Source organism: Patiria miniata, unplaced genomic scaffold, assembly GCF_015706575.1.
Source record: "Patiria miniata isolate m_02_andy unplaced genomic scaffold, ASM1570657v1 HiC_scaffold_29, whole genome shotgun sequence".
In the NCBI taxonomy this organism is placed as follows: Eukaryota; Metazoa; Echinodermata; class Asteroidea; order Valvatida; family Asterinidae; genus Patiria; species Patiria miniata.
The window spans coordinates 5,390,846-5,407,947 of record NW_024037068.1 but is presented as its reverse complement, the minus strand read 5'-3'; the positions used below and the strand labels follow the sequence as shown (position 1 = coordinate 5,407,947).

Below are 17,102 nucleotides of genomic sequence, written 5' to 3'. Positions count from 1 at the left end.
AACGAGTTTCATTTCTGTGGGTTAAAATATAAATCGGTAAAATATAAATCGGCAAAAACGAAAGTTCAAGCCGCACTCTTGAATTGAATTCAGGTGAACAATGAAAGTAATAATAACAGAAACCAATGTTGACTTTTGTTTTTGGTTTGATTTCTCTTCTTTTTCTTATTACTATCTACAGATAACTTTCACCCCGATGGAAACCAGTGAGTAAAATATAGTATAAATAATGTGTATATGAAAAAGACATAGCCAAAAGTGCAGATAAAGACCACAGATTGAAGAACATAATCTCAAAATAAGTTTTACTTGTATATGCATTAACAAAAACGAAATAAAGAGTAAATGAAAAAGTGTAAGTGATACAGACAGTAAAAATTAGTGTACTTTAGATGCTAAAGATATATATGCAGCTGTCCTATGCAAATCTGCAGGATTTAGGCGGTGAGCAAATGCAACATAATATCATAATTGCCTCCGATGGTATGCCTCCTCAAGTTTTATTTTTATAACGATATTTTGCTAACATGTTATTACAGGCCTGTAGTCCACTACACACGGACTGGAACAGACAGGCCCACGGCATCTGTGAGTCCTGTCTTGAGCACAGTCGTAGGACCATCAGGTAAACTAAGCTGAATGCCTGAGTGCCGAAGCTGTTTGTACTTCAGGGTGGCCTGATTTTCCTAGCCAAACTGAAACGGAATTAGAAAGATTAAACGTACAGGTCCCTAGAATGCCAAAATGTGCATTGTACAATGATAATGATCTTGTCTGATCACTACTTGACGTTGTGGTTTGGTGTGACAGGATGGAAGTTAGCTTCTTTCTTGAATTAGTTCTCTAAATTGTTTTCTTAGTTTTCAATACAAAATATTATCCAGCTGCTCCAATTTCATTGTTAGATACGAGGCCTTCCATTGGAATAACATCTTGTCGACAGTGAGGTATAATTGTAAATGTTACCTTTAATTAAACACTTTGACAATATGGCCGTTGTACGAAGATGCCCATTTCAGCACTGTAAACATAATATTTACAAGATGAGGGAAATATCTACAACAAAATCGTCCTTTCTTTCCGAATAGTCATCCGCCTCCTGCTGCAACACCGCCCTCCAGCAGTGACATTCAAGGAACAAGGCACTTTCAACGCTATTTTCCCGTCAATCATACATAACGCAATTGAATAAAAAGTACACTTTTTTGCTTCACGTCTTATTTACCTCTATTTTGAGAAATTATTGTGTTGCACCTTAAAACTTCTTAAAACGTTAAGTGCTTGAGAGGAAGATATATGGCACAACAGACTCCTTAAACCTCAATAGAAACTATTTCTAATTTGGATGATTTTAGTTTGAAGACCGATGTTCAGTTTGTTCCATTTTTGCCTGGCCTTTTTATTTCAGGCAACAGGGCAGTGGAGACTATTCACCTTCCTGACCCCCAGGAGCAAAGAAACGTGTCATCTACCGGCAACCAACAACCAGCCGCCAATGTAAAGTCATGAATACACTAAATGAATATTTAGTCATTCCTAGATGTTAAGTCCATTTGGTTGAATAGTCCGGAGACGTTTCATTAAGGTGTAATGTTGACCTATAGGGGTGTCCTTTTTTTTTCAAATACGATTTTTCTTGTATTTGCATTAAAATAGTTTTTTTTCTACGTGCTGCATTAGTTTCAGGTGGTCCATACGTACGAAGACCGCAGCTTCATAAACACACCCCCATTGGAAGCCCAGCCCATCCGCATAGCAACTCCTACCCAATACGAAGACATTGACAACTGCCTGATATCATCTCCCATCGAGACCCCGCCCCTTTTCAGAGACGACGCTCCAAGCCTGTGGGAGGAGAGCCACGGCTTGGATGGTCTGGATGAAGAGGGCAGGGTGGAATGGGCTCCGCCCCGCCCCCTCCGGGGTAACCCAATCCTTTCTCCGGTACGGGTTTGGCAGATGTAGGTATGTGTAACAACTGCATTAAAGGGTGCACTTTATTTTTTGCAAAAAGTGCGATTTTAAGATCACCCACTAAGGCCCAATGACACATTGATTTTCAGATTATTGTAATGATTTGTGAACTACATATACTCCATGTCATGCGTGATAGTAGATACTTTTTTCTTCTTCAAATAGCGTTCACTGTTTTAGCATATTGTACATTGTTTTTATGTACATGCATATTAGCCTTTGATATATGAAGAATGAAACGAAGTGGTTTCTTCTACGTTAGTGTTGCATTTGGTTTCAGTCGAAGGACAACATATAAATGGAGAGGTGTCGAAAAGCTTGTTCATGTATAATATTGACTAAAACTATATGACAATTTGTGTATTGATCAATATAGGTGCCTGCATTTTAAGTTCACGGTCGGTATATTGTTTTACTTTGAAAATATCACATATCTCTTCGTAAATGTCATTCCATAAACATTTGATAAAATGATCCTACCATACAAAATGTAACGAATTCATAAAAAAATGGCGATCTCATTTTAGCTTAGATACTTTACTACCGTAAGTAATGTTAAAGTCGCTGAATGCCTTAACTTAAAGTATAAACAGTTATGACATAGTAATATTGTACGGCGATGATTGTTATATTGTTATAACATACAACCTCACGAGTATTGTTGGAATGTCGGTGTACTTGTAGCTGTGTAGACCTTGTAACTAGCTTTTTTTTTTGCAATTGAGGGGGGCCTATACGCTGACGACGGGTGTGGCATTTAAAGGGAATGTACAACATTGGCTTTTGCTGCCAGTTTCAGAAATAAATGGATTGGAGGATAAGTATGTTACATACAATATTGTTAAACTGACTTGTTTCATGTTTTGGGCTTGAAGATGCTGAAAAAAACTAGAAAACCTATCATGTTCTTGTAGTCTGGTTCCCTGACCCCACTTAAGATGAAACGAAGCAATTATTACACTTTGGGAAATTGTAAGGTCAGAGAATCAGTCTAGCAGGCTTGTACCCCTTCACATGTGCATGTGTGATCAATTGCAAAGAAAAGTCAGAATAACTAAATATGACAAATTAAGAACAGTTTTTGAAAAAAAATCCAGTTTTCTCCAACGCTGGTCGGCCGACCAGCGTTGGAAAAATACAGTTTTTCTTGAAAATGTCAGCCCACCAGGAGCCACGATTTTAAAGGATGTTTTAGACTGTCATTCCCTAACAATTTAGTAAGGTATTTTGTGATGATTTGACCATTTCGTTTTTCGATGTTTGCAAATGTTGTATTTTCCCTTTAATTGAAGCCATACAACCCTTCACTTTTAAAAGACTCTAACCAGACTATTCTTTAGTGGACTTATGTAGGAAAATGCATGCACCTGAGACTAGGCTGAAGCTGAATAAAATACATTGTTTTATGAAAGAATACAGTGGCGTAAGTATGTGCCGGCGTTTTGGGGAAGGGGGATGACCACAATCCAAAAATTCCCCGGCCGTGTAAATTAGAAAATCGGGGGGGGGGGGGACGCTCCTCCGGATAGAGATGTAAATCAATATGTATACTCGCGCTTTTATTCAATTTTTAAAGCTTTTGTACTTTGTTTCTTCACTTGTCAGTGCTATTGAATACATGTTTGTTGCTCGGATGTTTGAAAAATACCTCGAAATCCGTATTTGTTTTCTTCTCATCACGAAAATGTGGGGGGGGGGGTTGATTCAAGATAGCCCATCCCCCGGTCAAAAAAATGGGGGGGGGGGATTATACCCCCATCCCCCACGATTTACGCCCCTGAACGAATAAGAATGTATCGTAGTCGTTAAGAGAAGTTATAAACCAGGTGTTTTATTTTAGAGAATTGGAAGTGAGTTACTACGTCTCAAAAGGCAATAGTTTCACCCAAAGAAGGCGCTATATTGACGCCATATTCACGCCATATTCTGGGTGAAAATACCAGAAATACTAGAGAAATTTCGTTCGTGGATGCAGTTTAGTTACTTTACTAACATCGGACATTTTGCTATTGTAAAAAAATGTAAGTTATAAAATAGTAGCAGCATACAAGCGTGCATCAATAACTTTTAAAACACGTGTTTATACTCCAAAAATGGTGTCGCTACAGCGCCCTCATTCGTTCACTGGGACTAAGATGCACGTTTAATATTTTCTACAATGTGCGTTTTGTTTTTTATAGAAAGGTTGCCGCGGCTATTAAACGGTGACGATTTCCTCACACTGAATTTGCAATGTTTAGAACCTTCGAATATTATCTCTGCTTGTTTTTATTATCCGTTCTGTCTAAAAAAAAAATGCGGTGAAAGTATGCGTCACCTAGCCCAGTAAGATTTTAATCAGGATTAGTTGGGTGTTCTTTTCACAATGTTAATCGCCTTATTCGCCGTTAAAATTAAAACGAAAATGGCAAACAACATTGTGATTATCGACCAAGCATTATTTTGGTGTCAGGGAAAACACTCGGTCTAAAGAGGCTTTCAATTAATGATTTAGCTATTGATGTTGAAATATAATCCATGCTTAAAAATATGCTGTAAAAAATGTTCTACATGCATAACGTTCTTTGAACTGTATAATAGCTTCAGTGTAAGCATAAGTTAGTCATTTTGACTAGCAAGAGTTATTCCTGCCCTACGTTTATACAAAAACAATGTGCGCGGTTGGGCATATTATCTTGATGACTGGCAGAAGGTTCTCCAAAATGTATGTAGTTATTTACTTTTTGTGGTTAATTTACATTTACATTTTTTCAGCATATCGTTCAAATGTACCGGAATTTTTTCCCACCTATTATCTTCACCATACAAGTTGCAAGTTAATGTCAAAATTTGATTGATCAAGAAAAGTAACCAGCGAATACATAAACATTCCAATGTAGCGCTTTTTTCGAAAATGTTAATGATCTTGCTTTTTAGTCATTGCACCCTGATTTTGGACAAACAAATATAAGTCAATATGACAGTCCTTGGTCAAAAAGGCAAATAATTGGTCAAAAGTGCTTACCAAGCTAAAGTAGTCATTTTGACTAATATTTCTGCCCAAATGACTAACTTAAGTTAACAGTGTTGGAAAAACTTCCCTTGGAATATCTTACTAAACGTTCATGTGAAATGACGGATCAATGTTTCCATACTTAGGCGAGCCTTCAAATTAGAATCCCTCCCCGGACCGTTCGGGGTTGAGCCCGCCCAGTATGTTGAAGGGATTGGGACCTTGCATGTAACCGATCGGCCTGGATTAACTCCACCAGGCTTCTGCACCGTGGCTCTGGCTCATCACAAAGGAACCAATTTGCGACGCGCTAATCCTCCAGTAGGCAACAATGACTGTGATGAGCTTCATAGATGTTGACGCTGGTAATCCCAGTGGGCTGAATAATGCTCCAACAATGGCCAGACTTCAATTCATGTTGCCTATTGTGAAACCCTGAGTCACCAGTTTGGACCGATTGGGGCGTCACGCTTCAGTGACCGGGTGGCTTCTGGCTTCGTACCGATTGGGGTGAAAGAAATTAGCATACCGGACCCGGTACCCGAACGGTCTGTTATCTGATGGCTCGCCTTAAGAGGTAGGCATGGTAAATTGGTTTGACCTCGTTTGTAATTGTATTTTATACAGACGTTTCAAAATTCCAGTGTAAAGCATTTTGCAATTTCAGACGGCTTCCTTTAATAAAATATGTATATCCAAATTAAAATGTAAAGTGGGTTAAATATGTCTACATGTTGAACGCTCATAAACTGCTTTAGCTTGATAATATGTGTAATATCTAACTTCTTTTTGTGTTTGGGAATTGACAAGTTAAAGTTTCTGTAAGGGTCTTGTGGTGCATTTCCTGGGTTAGCCTGAGCGTGCCATATACAGAGCTGACAGGGATGGGTGTGTACCGTGAAGATCCACGACAGTCAAATTGAATAAAGCTCTCGAGTAACTCACGTGGTACAGCCTCTTTGTCCCAATTTATTATTTCCGTAATAAAGTTGATCTCAAATTCAAAAGCTTCTTGAAAATCCGGAGAGTGAGAAGATTCTCTAGCCAAATACCTGGTAAATCATTGGCCACTGTCGCACACTACCCTCTCCCCGTGTACTCATGAACCACAGCAATCTTCAACGCACTCGTCGTTACGCAATGTCAAGGGAGCACCGAAGAGGGCAAAGAGTTCTAGCGCTTCCAAGTTGCGACCGGTGGCCACCAGGCGTAGAATCCCGACACCTTTGCTCATCCTGAAGAAGTACTGCCACCAGCGAAACAGACGGATTGGGAATTTCATCTATGGTGTCGTCCCGTGACGTCTCTTCACCCAACATTATTTCGGCGTAGACAGCCTTATTCATCCCGACCGCCCAGTTTTCTCAGCGAGTTCTCTGTTGCTGCAGTGGCTTCCCCTACGTATTTCCCCAGCGCATTCACCGTGTCAACCGAACAATCCCTGATGTTGAGCATACGCAGAACGTGAAGCGTTCTGTTCTGATGTTGAGCATGCGAAGAACGTGAAGCGATTTGTTTTATTTCAGGACTTGAAACTTGAGGAATTTTTTTGGAATCTTAACAACTTAACATATGGAAATTTGTGTCTCATTTGGGGCGCCTCCATCGGTAAACTATAGACATGCCGATATAAAATTTGGCACTGCTGCTTTGTTTTTAGTTTCATTTCACGGTACAGATGTTCACTCGGTTTTGCAAATGTTATTATCTTAAGACAGCTTGGATTCAAAAAGGGAAATGTCTCTATTTATTTTAGTACGTACACCTTTGATGTAAAGCTAACAACTGCTTAAGATTTAAGATTGTTTTTATGTGTTTTTATGTGACCATATTTTACTATTTACTATTTTTAGTGTTTTCTGTAATTGTAGTTTTAAATGAATTGTTCTGTATAATTGCTGGGCACCTCTGGAAAACAGTGTACCTCTGAGAGGTTTCCCCAGGGTAAATGAGAAATAAATAAATACAAATAAATAAAATTATTGATGAAAGCAAAATTGAATCGAAATTGCACAAAGCAGTAAAAGAAAGTTATCCAAAATGTACCTTATTCATTTCTGTATTCAATCAAACCCCTTAAAAAGCGACCTCCTATAGTGGCCGCCATAAGTTTCGTCCATACCTAGTATCGATTGCAGTCTGGATAATAGTCGAGCGGATATTTAACAAAATATCGATGAATTGTGCACTTTTGCATAAAAGCGTGAAACTTTGCACAGATGTTCATATTCATGCGAGAAAATGTTTTAAATGTTGAGCCATGTGAGGGGGCTGGGACTGGGACCCGCAGTGAAAACGGTTGTTCCCACTTGTCACAAAAGCAGGAAACTTCACAAAGACATAATTATATAGCCTATAAGTGCTTTCCAGATTCGGAGCCACCACAAAAGTACCTTTTTGGGGCGTGGCAGCCATTAAAAAAAAAGAGGGTAAAAATTATGCCCACCTTGGGAAAAATTGTGCTCATATTTCATGAACGAATAAAACGTCCCACAGACATTTATACTCATGAGGGGAAAAAATCCAGATGTGGCGCCATCTCGAACACACCCTTTTAGGGGCGTGGTAACCATATTAGAAAAAAGGGGGGTTTCGTTATGCCCACCATGGAACCACTGTTCCTACATTCGTAGAGAAATGGAACTTTTCCAAAACCATTGACATTCATGAGAAAAAAAAATCCAGATGTGGAGCCATCGCGAACACACCCTTTTAGGGGCGTGGCAGCCATATTGAAAAAAAGGGGGCGGGGTTCTCATTATGCCCACCATGGGAAAAATGTACTCACATCTCATAAACGAATGAAGCTAATTCCCACAGACGTTAATGTTCGGAAGAAAAAATTCAGACGTGGAGACATTGCAAACACACCCTTTTAGGGGCGTGGCAGCCATAGTAAAATGGGGGGGGGGGTAGTCGTGATGCCCCTATGAAAAAAAAAGAGGTGCACATTTGTAATCGTAACGTTTTAAGTCACCACAGACGAAATGTAACGACAAGAACATTAAAAGGAATGACACAAAACGAATTTGCTTTTTCAATTCAACGCCGATTGCTACACGAGACGAATTTCAAAGATTTTGGACGAATCGGAATGCTAACAGTTTGACTTATACTGAACCTTAAATGAAATCTAGTGGTGACTTTCTGAAATTCAAATTAAGAAGTGAGCTTGGCGATGTTCAGGGACGAAATTAAAGTATCGATATAAGTAATTTGTGTGATGCAAGTGTTAAAATAGCCGGGAAAACCTAGATTTATAGTATAACGTTGGGTCGGACAGAACAATCGCTGTGAAGAACAGCTTTTTTTCAACTATTACATACATTCGAAAGTAAGAAGCTATTTACCGCGTGCATATGTTAGGCTAGGCACGTGCATGTGGCTTGAAATATTTTTTGAATATATTATACGTACTTTTTAATGCATTTTTCAAATCTCTGAGTTGTAACACTGATTCTCTAAAAAAAAATTCTGAATGAATGCGTTTATACTGTTTCGTTATTTGCTCCAAAAACAATTTATCTGGAAAACAAACAGTCAGTGAAAAACCCTTTACAAATTTGGTACGATGAGACGAACAGGTTTAGAAATGGTTGGATTTAAAAACCAAATCTGCAGGTTTCAGCCTGAATAGCATTATGAATGTATTGTCACCTTCAATAGGGAAATAGTTATCAGAATTAAGTTTTAACTTAGCGTATTTTCTTTAACATTTTAACTTAATTCTGCATGATTGACATATTAAAGATGGAAAGGCGGATTTTGAAACTACAGGGCCATCCCAAAACGACAACGGAGGTTCCGGATCGACAATTAACACACCGAGTGAGTTTTATGTTTTAACTGTATTTGCGCCTCGCGGTCTATAAAGACGGCTGATGTTAACGACTGAGGATATAATCGCGGGAAATGGGAGTACAATGTAAAGACTCCGATTGACAAATCAATTGAGCCCTTTAGGCGGAAAGTACCCGCCTGACCGGAGAGGTGCAATGAAGGTAGATATTGCACTAAATGTTGAAATAGTTGATGTTGTTTATTTAACTCCTGTTTATAAACAGTGTAGGCCCTCATGTGCAATTGTGCAATTTTGCTTGCTTTAACTTTACACTCGATCCCGTTTTCTGGAAGTGCATCCGGATATCTGAAGCACAGAGATATCAACTTATATAATACAAAATTGTTTTTGTTTCAGCAAGCCTCCAGGAAAAAAAAACACCAGTTTAAATTATAAATAATTATAGGATAACGTTGTTTGAACTTAGACATGAGATTTTGCCTCTGTCAATCGCAATTATTAAAACCAAAACGATACTCTAATTGACCAATATCAGGATGATATTGTGTGTCAGGGCACTATTGACACTTATGTCTTCTCACAGATTTGTGGTGGCCTTTAAAGCAACTTGTCCGACACAAATTACGACAAAGTAAACTTGCAGACTTTTCCATTACAAGTTGAATTTATAAATGACCCCCAAAAATGGTGACAGTAAACAGGATGTCCTAGTCTTTTGTCTTTTCGATTGTTCAATTTCCCTTTGTAGTCAGTGAAAAGCTACAGAGTGATTTGACAACTATCAGCAATTTTTAATTTACCAATGTGCATTCGAATTATTGGCTTTGTGTACATTAAGACAATGATTAAATATGTTTTTATTCAGACCCCTCGATGTAGAGTCAGTCGATTTTTACCTTCATTGCCGTCGGTATCGCGGCTGCACTTCTGCTGGTGCTTGTTCCGGTTATTGTCTCTTCACAACGCCGAAAGAGTAAATTTGTTTGCAAGTCTTGTTTACTGTAAACTCTGCCTTTGATACTGCTGTCTAACTACCGAGCTATTGCTTTGCTGCTGCCAGACAGCTGCACCGCCGAATGCGTATTTTTTTTCCTAGGAGGGTTAGGGGCAATGTCATGAATAATTCAGTTTTTCCTTTGAATCATTGCAAGACTAGGGTTCTCGTTCTATTTTCCCCTTAATTTAAAATTATCTCAGTGATAAATTTGGAGAAGAAAAATAGCTGATGAAAATGAGCAGCGACGACGTGCATTCGAACCAGGGATCTTTGTATCCATAGCTCATCTCGCTATCCACTAGGCTACTGTGTGGTAGCTCGTCGACAACCGTTCTTTAAAATGCTTTAATGTATTGTAACTAGTTGAGTAACTAACAACAATGCTGGTGATGGCATTGTCCGTTCCCATGGTTGAACATGAATTATTCATGACATTGCCCCTAACCCTCCTAGGAATACAAATTACGCGCGCCGAATACTGGGGACGCCATATTAATGTAAGAGTATTCAACAACTAACACGTGCTTTTACATCATAGTGTGCGTACGGGTGAGGTCAAATCCTAAATTAGTGCCAATATCAGGATCAGTTTCCTGTTAGTTCAGCCCGTGAAGCAATCTTGAATATTTTTTTTTTGGAGATTTGAAAGCTTAGAAATATGGATAATCAAAACATAACACCATTGTTGATTGTCCAGAATGTACTATAATAATATTAGCGTTTCGAATGTAAAATTCGTTTAAATGTGTACACCAGGAAACAAATGCATACTGTATAATCATTATGTCAGTTCTGATGGCCGCTTATCATAGCGAATATGAAGGTACTTTTATTTTTATATGAGTTTGCATTGTTTGTGGGTTAAAGTGCAAAATCGGGAAAAAACGAAAGTGTTCACAATGCACTTTTGCAATGAATCAAGGAAACAATGAAGGTATTAATAACAGAAACCATTATAGACGTTTGTTTATGGTTTGGTGTTGGTTATTTTTATCTACAGATAACATTGCCTCCGATGGAAACCAGTGAGTAAAATGTAGTTTAAATATTTACAGTTCGCTTTGAATATGATTTATTGGAATTAGTAATGCAGGTCAGTTTCTTTTTGGCTTGGCACGATAGGTCTTCGTTTCACTATTAGTCGCTGATTTATATTTAATTTGTTTCAACCGTAATTATATTCTAATGACAATTTATTTGCGAGCATTATCACAACATGCTTTAAAACTTTGCAAGCTGGAATAAAGTCACAAACGAGGTCTTCCACGTAAAAACAAGTACTGCAAGTACGGTACTGCAGTACTTTTCCTAAACTCAATCTTGTGAGAGATCACCCCAAAAATGTGTGACAATATTACAAACACCTTACATAGATGGCTCTTTGTTTATTTAAATGAGAACAAAACTGTTCAGTTAAGTTGCTTTTGTGCAGGTACGGAAGTGTATTTAGGACATGACCAAAAAAAACCCAATTCGGCCCACTTTTTCGTTGGGTGGTTTACTATTTCAGCCGGGCGGATTGCTATTCCGCCCGGGCAAAATACTTTTCCGCCATGGTGGATTACTATTCCGCCTGAACGGATTACATTTTTAGTACTTTTTTAAGCTCAAAATAGCTGAAATTACCCCATTTAAGGAATTAATAGAGATTTCCAAGTATTTTAAGAACATTTGTGGGTGCAGTCAGTGTTCTCCAACTTTGAAAATCAAAGGTTGGTGCTGGGGTGCGGGGACTCCTGCGAGCGAGAACATTTTGGATTCTAGATGCTCTGTGGTGCAAACGGAGGCGATTCCAGGCCAGTTACCCTGATTTTTTTAGCAGAAGTTTTAAAGATTTTAAGGAGAATTCCATTTCATTGGTTTACTATTGCTCTTATAAAGTTTATTATTTTCTCAAAGTTAACAACCACGGTATGGGGGCGCTATTTATTACTGGACATAATTGATGCATGGTGCACTATTAACTGCTGGACATGATTGGATGCTAGGGGGTGCTATTAATTAAGGCCACTTCATTCAGCTTTTAATTGCCACTTCGTTCACTTTAGTACAATACTGGCTTACCAAATAGAACTCAAAATAAAAACACAATCAGTAATGAATACATGTATATACTATTTGTACATCCTCATTCCTCAATTTTATTATCTCCATGCAATGATAGTGAAGACCCGTATAGGAAGGATCCAGGTGGCTGAAATGTATTATCAGCAAGTCTACTTCTTCCAATACTGCTGCTAGGACTGAAACATACAACTTAGTATTACATTTTAAACATTTAGTTCAAGTTGTCTGTTCTTCAAGCCTTTCCAAATCCTTGCAACTTCTTCCAGCTGAGTATCCGACAGTTTGCCGAGTCCTTCTGTTGCCACCATCATGAGGGCATTCAGCACCTTATTGGACAGTCGGTTTCTCAACTTGGTTATTATCCTTTTCATCGTACTGAAGCCTCTTTCACAGTCTGTACACAAATTAAAAAGACTCTTAAATTTTTAACCCTGCTGTTATACAGTTTATTAACTGTGACACCAATGAAGTATTGGGAACATACCAGCAGTTGACACAGGGATAACTAGGGCTGCTGCCGTAACTTTAGTCAAGACTGGATAAAGCTGGGCATAGCCAGGCTTCAGGAGTTCTTTCAATCCCTGCCCAACCCCTGCAATCTGGTGTTTTAGATTCGTGGCCATCAGTGCCTGGTAGGACTGCCATTCTGTTTCACCATCACTTAGTCCGTAGTGAGTTGCTATTTCCTGTCGTCACAGTCCTCCAAATCAGGCACACGTGCTGGGTCAAAAATCATTAGAGCATTGAGTAGGCCTACATCGGGAAAGCGTTCCTTTATGTTGTCTATCAGCGACTTGATGAACTTGTCATGTACCTGAATTTATGAAATAGGTTTGTTCTTTAATACAAAATGTTCATAATCATATCAAATGTAAAACATAAAATCATATTTTCGAACGTAAAATTAAAGTGCCATGATTATGTAAATACATTCTCTTTGAACTTCTCAAGATCGCCTTCTTTGATGTTAGGTGTGAAATCTGGTATTTTTTGTTTCACTGCTTCCAAGACGGTGCCTTGCTGCATTTTATGGAAGTTTGGGCCTGGCCGTACCAATCTCGCCTCCAGGATCTCTACTGTCATCGCCACTTGTTTCTGAATTATTTCGAAGTCCAGTGAGTTTTCCTGGATGATAGGTGAAAGAAATAGTAAGCTAAAAACTCCTGACTCATGCCACCAATAAAAATATTAGATTAAAGCAATATAAGCAAAATATTATTTTATACCTGAAAACTTTTAGAAAGGATGCTCAGCTGTGGCAAGATATCCAGCATCATGTAGAAACAGGCCACAAAGCGCCAGTCCTCCACAAGCAGGGACAACCCTATGGCCTTAGGGTCTCCTCTCTCCGACCCTTCACGTCGCAGGCTGACCATAACTGCCGGCAAGGTCTTTGAAAGCGTATCACATGCCTGATCATGTGATAGCCAGCGTGTAGTCCTAGGCCTCTTGGGACGTGATGAGGGCACATGCAGCGAATCCTGGAGCAATGTGAATGCAATGTGAAAGAAACAGATCCTAAAACCTGTGCATCAGAAAATGCTTTAATTTTTACCATCTAATCAACACTGCTTACCTGAATCTCCTTTAGCGCAGCTGTCCTGACAGAAGATTTTTCATAGAAGTGGTACAGTATCTCCAACGTGTTATTGAACTTCTTGACATAGTCAACCTTTCCAGATGCTCCACCAACAGCCAGAGCAAGTCGATGGGCCACACAGTGATTAGAGATGATAGTCGACGACTCCTTGAAGGAAGTAACAAATAAATTAGTATGACAATGCACAAACTAATAGATGGCACGATAAGTAAAACGTGTCAGAGTGCATAGTTGATCATCATGATTGATTTATTATTATTTTCTCACCCTCTTCAGTTGTGCCGCAACACCATTTATTCTTCCCACCATTGTCGAAGCGCCATCACTGCCAAATCCCGCCATTTTGGACCTGAAATCAAGGCCTGTTCTCCTCAGAACCTCAACGAGCTTATCTTTGATGACGTCGCTGGTGCAATTGGCAATCTGCCAAACAAGAAAAAACAGTTAGAATAGATCACTTCTAATAATATGAAAAATCAGGCACATCTGACAATTGCGCAAAATGATAAGTACACTGTATAGTACTTACTTCATTTATTTCCAGGAATGTGACTTTTGTTTCTCTCTCCACACAGTCTAGGTATGTTATGTGCACGATGAGTTGTTCCAGCACTGTAACGTCTGTTGTTTCATCACAGAGAAGGGCGAAATATGGAGAGGCTTTTATCTCAGCTAGCTTTTCATTCTTCAACATGTTTCCTGTAAAGTGATCGAAAAGCCACGATAGCGGCGATAGTCCCAAAAGTCATAAACTTACTTTATGTATCTCTGAATTTTGGCACATGAATCTCAAGGGACTGTCTTCCGACACAATGAAAAAAAAAGTGATTTCTGTTGCAAGAAAAAGAAATATATCGTCGTGTGCCCGGCAGAAGGGCATATGTGCATATGCCCTTATGCAATAGCGCGTAATGACCAAAATGTTCCCAGCAAAAGGGCATTGCAGAAAACTGCCTCCATTTTAATGAGATTTAAACATTTTCGTCAGAAATTAACGTGTATAGTTGTTCCAAAACTTATGACTCATACGTGTGACAAATTTCACATTCGTACGATTTATATTACGTGGGGGAGAGCATTGGATACAAAATGCGCGCGGGGGAACAATGGGACCTTTCAATGCAATTTTCTTGAAAATGATTTTTGCGTCAGAACGCTCATATGCCCTTCTGCCGGGCACCCGACGATATTTAATACACTAATACCCATCTAAATACTCACCTATGCTCAATACAATTTCTTGCATAGTCCTCTCCGATGTGTAGTTTGTCCGTTTATTTATGTGGAGGCTTTCCAAGTAGCGGCACCCAACATCTTGAAGCAGCTGCAACAAGGACTCGAAGTTGGTAGTATGAGCAATTTCATTCTTCAACAGCCAATACAATGCCTGAAGTGAAGCGAGAAAAGCTTGTTGCTCAAGGGAAATGGCTTTGGAAATCGCTCCGGTGATTCCACCACTTGCACATGATGCGGTCAAATCTGCCTCAACTTGGATTGAAACCTGGTCTGTAGCAGAGTGGAGGGGGCTTTTTATTGCCTCTTCTCTGTAGGTCTTGCATCCAGTTTTTGTCCAGACGGCGGCTTTACTTGATTGTCGATGTTTTTCGCAAAGCAAGCAAAACATTCCTATCGGAAAAGGCGATAATTTTTTTTAAAGGAATTGTGTAGGCGCAGCTTATATGGGATAATTCACATGACTAACGACTTTTGTGAGATTTATGCATTTATAAGTACTGGTTGTATAAAATCACCGGAGCCGCCATTCGACGATAAGTGTTCTCCTATCCTCGGTACATCACTCAGAAAGAGAAAATCCTCCACATGTGATTTCAAATATTTTCTTTTCATACTTTCTTAAAACTCTGGCATCGAATGTTTTGTTGAATCAAAATAAGTTTTAAAGCCTTTATTAATATTTGAAAATTCGCCAACAAATGAAAGTACATTAATTTGTGCCTAGTTCCGGATCGTACGCATGGGATCGGAGGATCGGAGTGTATAAGACCAGGACCGAATTACACATGCGTGTGGTAGTAATATGGACTTAATAGTTGAGACTGCTGAAGCAGACGGAATAATGTTTGCGATCCAGAACTAGGAACAAGCTGTTGAACCCTTGTGAGCAAATCTTGGAGACTCTCAAGTGAATATGAAAAACATGCTTTAAATTGATAAGGCCGAAAAAAATTGTTCTGCTTCCGATTACATGCCTTTCAAAAATGGCGAATAGCTGCAAATAATTTGATGACGTCCCGATTTACCAAGGTGTGATTGGACACTCCATATATTAGCCCCGCCTACACTTATCTGTATTCGCATACGAGGTCGTGCGCTAGAAATCCAGCGCAAAATAAAGAAAAACATAAGCTTTTGCCGACGATTGAACCAAGGCTCTCGATCGTAAGGATAATAAAAATGCTAATATATAATGATAATAAAATCTGAAGTACCCTATTTCAATTTAAGTTTAAAAAATTGTAATCCGCCCAGGCAAAATAGTGGGCCGATTTTTTTTGTTTCGTTGGGGGAGGGGGGGGGGGGGTAATGTCCTAAATACGCTTCCGTACCAATGGTATGACTCTAAAAGCGTTATTTTAATAACAATGTATGGCTAACATGCTATTACAGGCCTGTAGTTCACTACACACGGACTGGAACCGACAGGCCCACGGCGTCTGTGAGTCCTGTCTTGAACACAGTCGTAGGACCATCAGGTAAACTAAGCTAAGTGCCTGAATGCCGAAGCTGTTCGTGCTACAGGGTGGGATCTTCGAATTCAAAACTAAAACGGAAATAAGCAAGACTAAAGGGACAAACCCCTGAAATGACACCTAACACGCATCAAACAATGATAACGATTGTGTTGCAATCATTAAAGAATGACGATTCGATCTTTGATCGAAATTATGTTTCGATGTGACAGGATACAAGTTTTGCTTGTATATAAAATCAAATTATTTATTTTTAATACAAAATTAAATCAAGCTGCTTCAATTTGATTGGTACAATGAGGTTTCAAGAGTGAAGAATATTTGGTCATACGGCCTTTAAAAAAAGGTAATTTTAAGAGATGCCACTCACAGAACTTTGTACTTTATTGTATTACAAGTTGCGGAAAATATCTACGAGGAAAATACGTTCCTTCCGAGTAGCCATTCGCCTCCTGCTATGACAGCGCCCTCTAGCAGTGGCATTCAAGCAACATGAAACTTCCGACGTTACAATTCCGGTAATCAGTTAATAGAGTTACTCAATAAAGTCAATGATTAAGTCCACGCTTCGGTTAGTTTATACGCCGAAGCGTTGCGTTAAAACATGTTCATGTCCGATCAACCTCTGCTTAGTGATATGCGACCAACACTTCATGTGTGCATCCGGAAACATCATTAACATTGGTATGTGTTTTGCAGGATAATTTTGGACATGCCTCACTTTTTTAACCTATTTTAACGAGTTTGGATGTTCTGGTTTCAAAACTGATGTTCAAACTGATGGGTTTTTTTGCCTTGCTTTTTTTCAGGCAATAGGGTAGTGGAGACTGTTGTCCTCCCTGGCCCCCCGGTGGAGCAAAGCGATATGCCGTCTACCAGCAACCAACAACCAGCCGCCACCATTTCTAAGGAAGTATGTAAATTAAAACTAATACATTCTTTCAAGTTATCAAAACAAA

General features: G+C 39.1%; 1 protein-coding gene across 1 annotated transcript; it reads right to left on the bottom strand.

Moving 5' to 3' along the window:
- Positions 1–6,065: 6,065 nt before the first annotated feature.
- LOC119735888 (zinc finger protein 862-like) lies at positions 6,066–14,126 on the bottom strand. Its single transcript, XM_038209832.1, has 6 exons — positions 13,962–14,126; positions 13,700–13,855; positions 13,409–13,579; positions 13,059–13,313; positions 12,763–12,957; positions 6,066–6,212 (listed from the first exon to the last, which is right to left on the bottom strand). The coding sequence occupies exons 1-6, from the start codon at positions 14,124–14,126 to the stop codon at positions 6,066–6,068; spliced, it is 1,089 nt and encodes a 362-aa protein (XP_038065760.1).
- Positions 14,127–17,102: the final 2,976 nt, after the last annotated feature.

Coding starts and splice junctions, on each gene's coding strand:
- LOC119735888 (XM_038209832.1), bottom strand. CDS start 14,126: ATGTTGAAGAATGAAAAGCTAGCTGAGATAAAAGCCTCTCCATATTTC. Junction 13,856..13,961: donor CATTCCTGGAAATAAATGAA/GTAAGTACTATA, acceptor CTTGTTTGGCAG/ATTGCCAATTGCACCAGCGA. Junction 6,213..12,762: donor TTGAGAAGTTCAAAGAGAAT/GTATTTACATAA, acceptor CGCTGGTGGCAG/TACTTCTTCAGGATGAGCAA.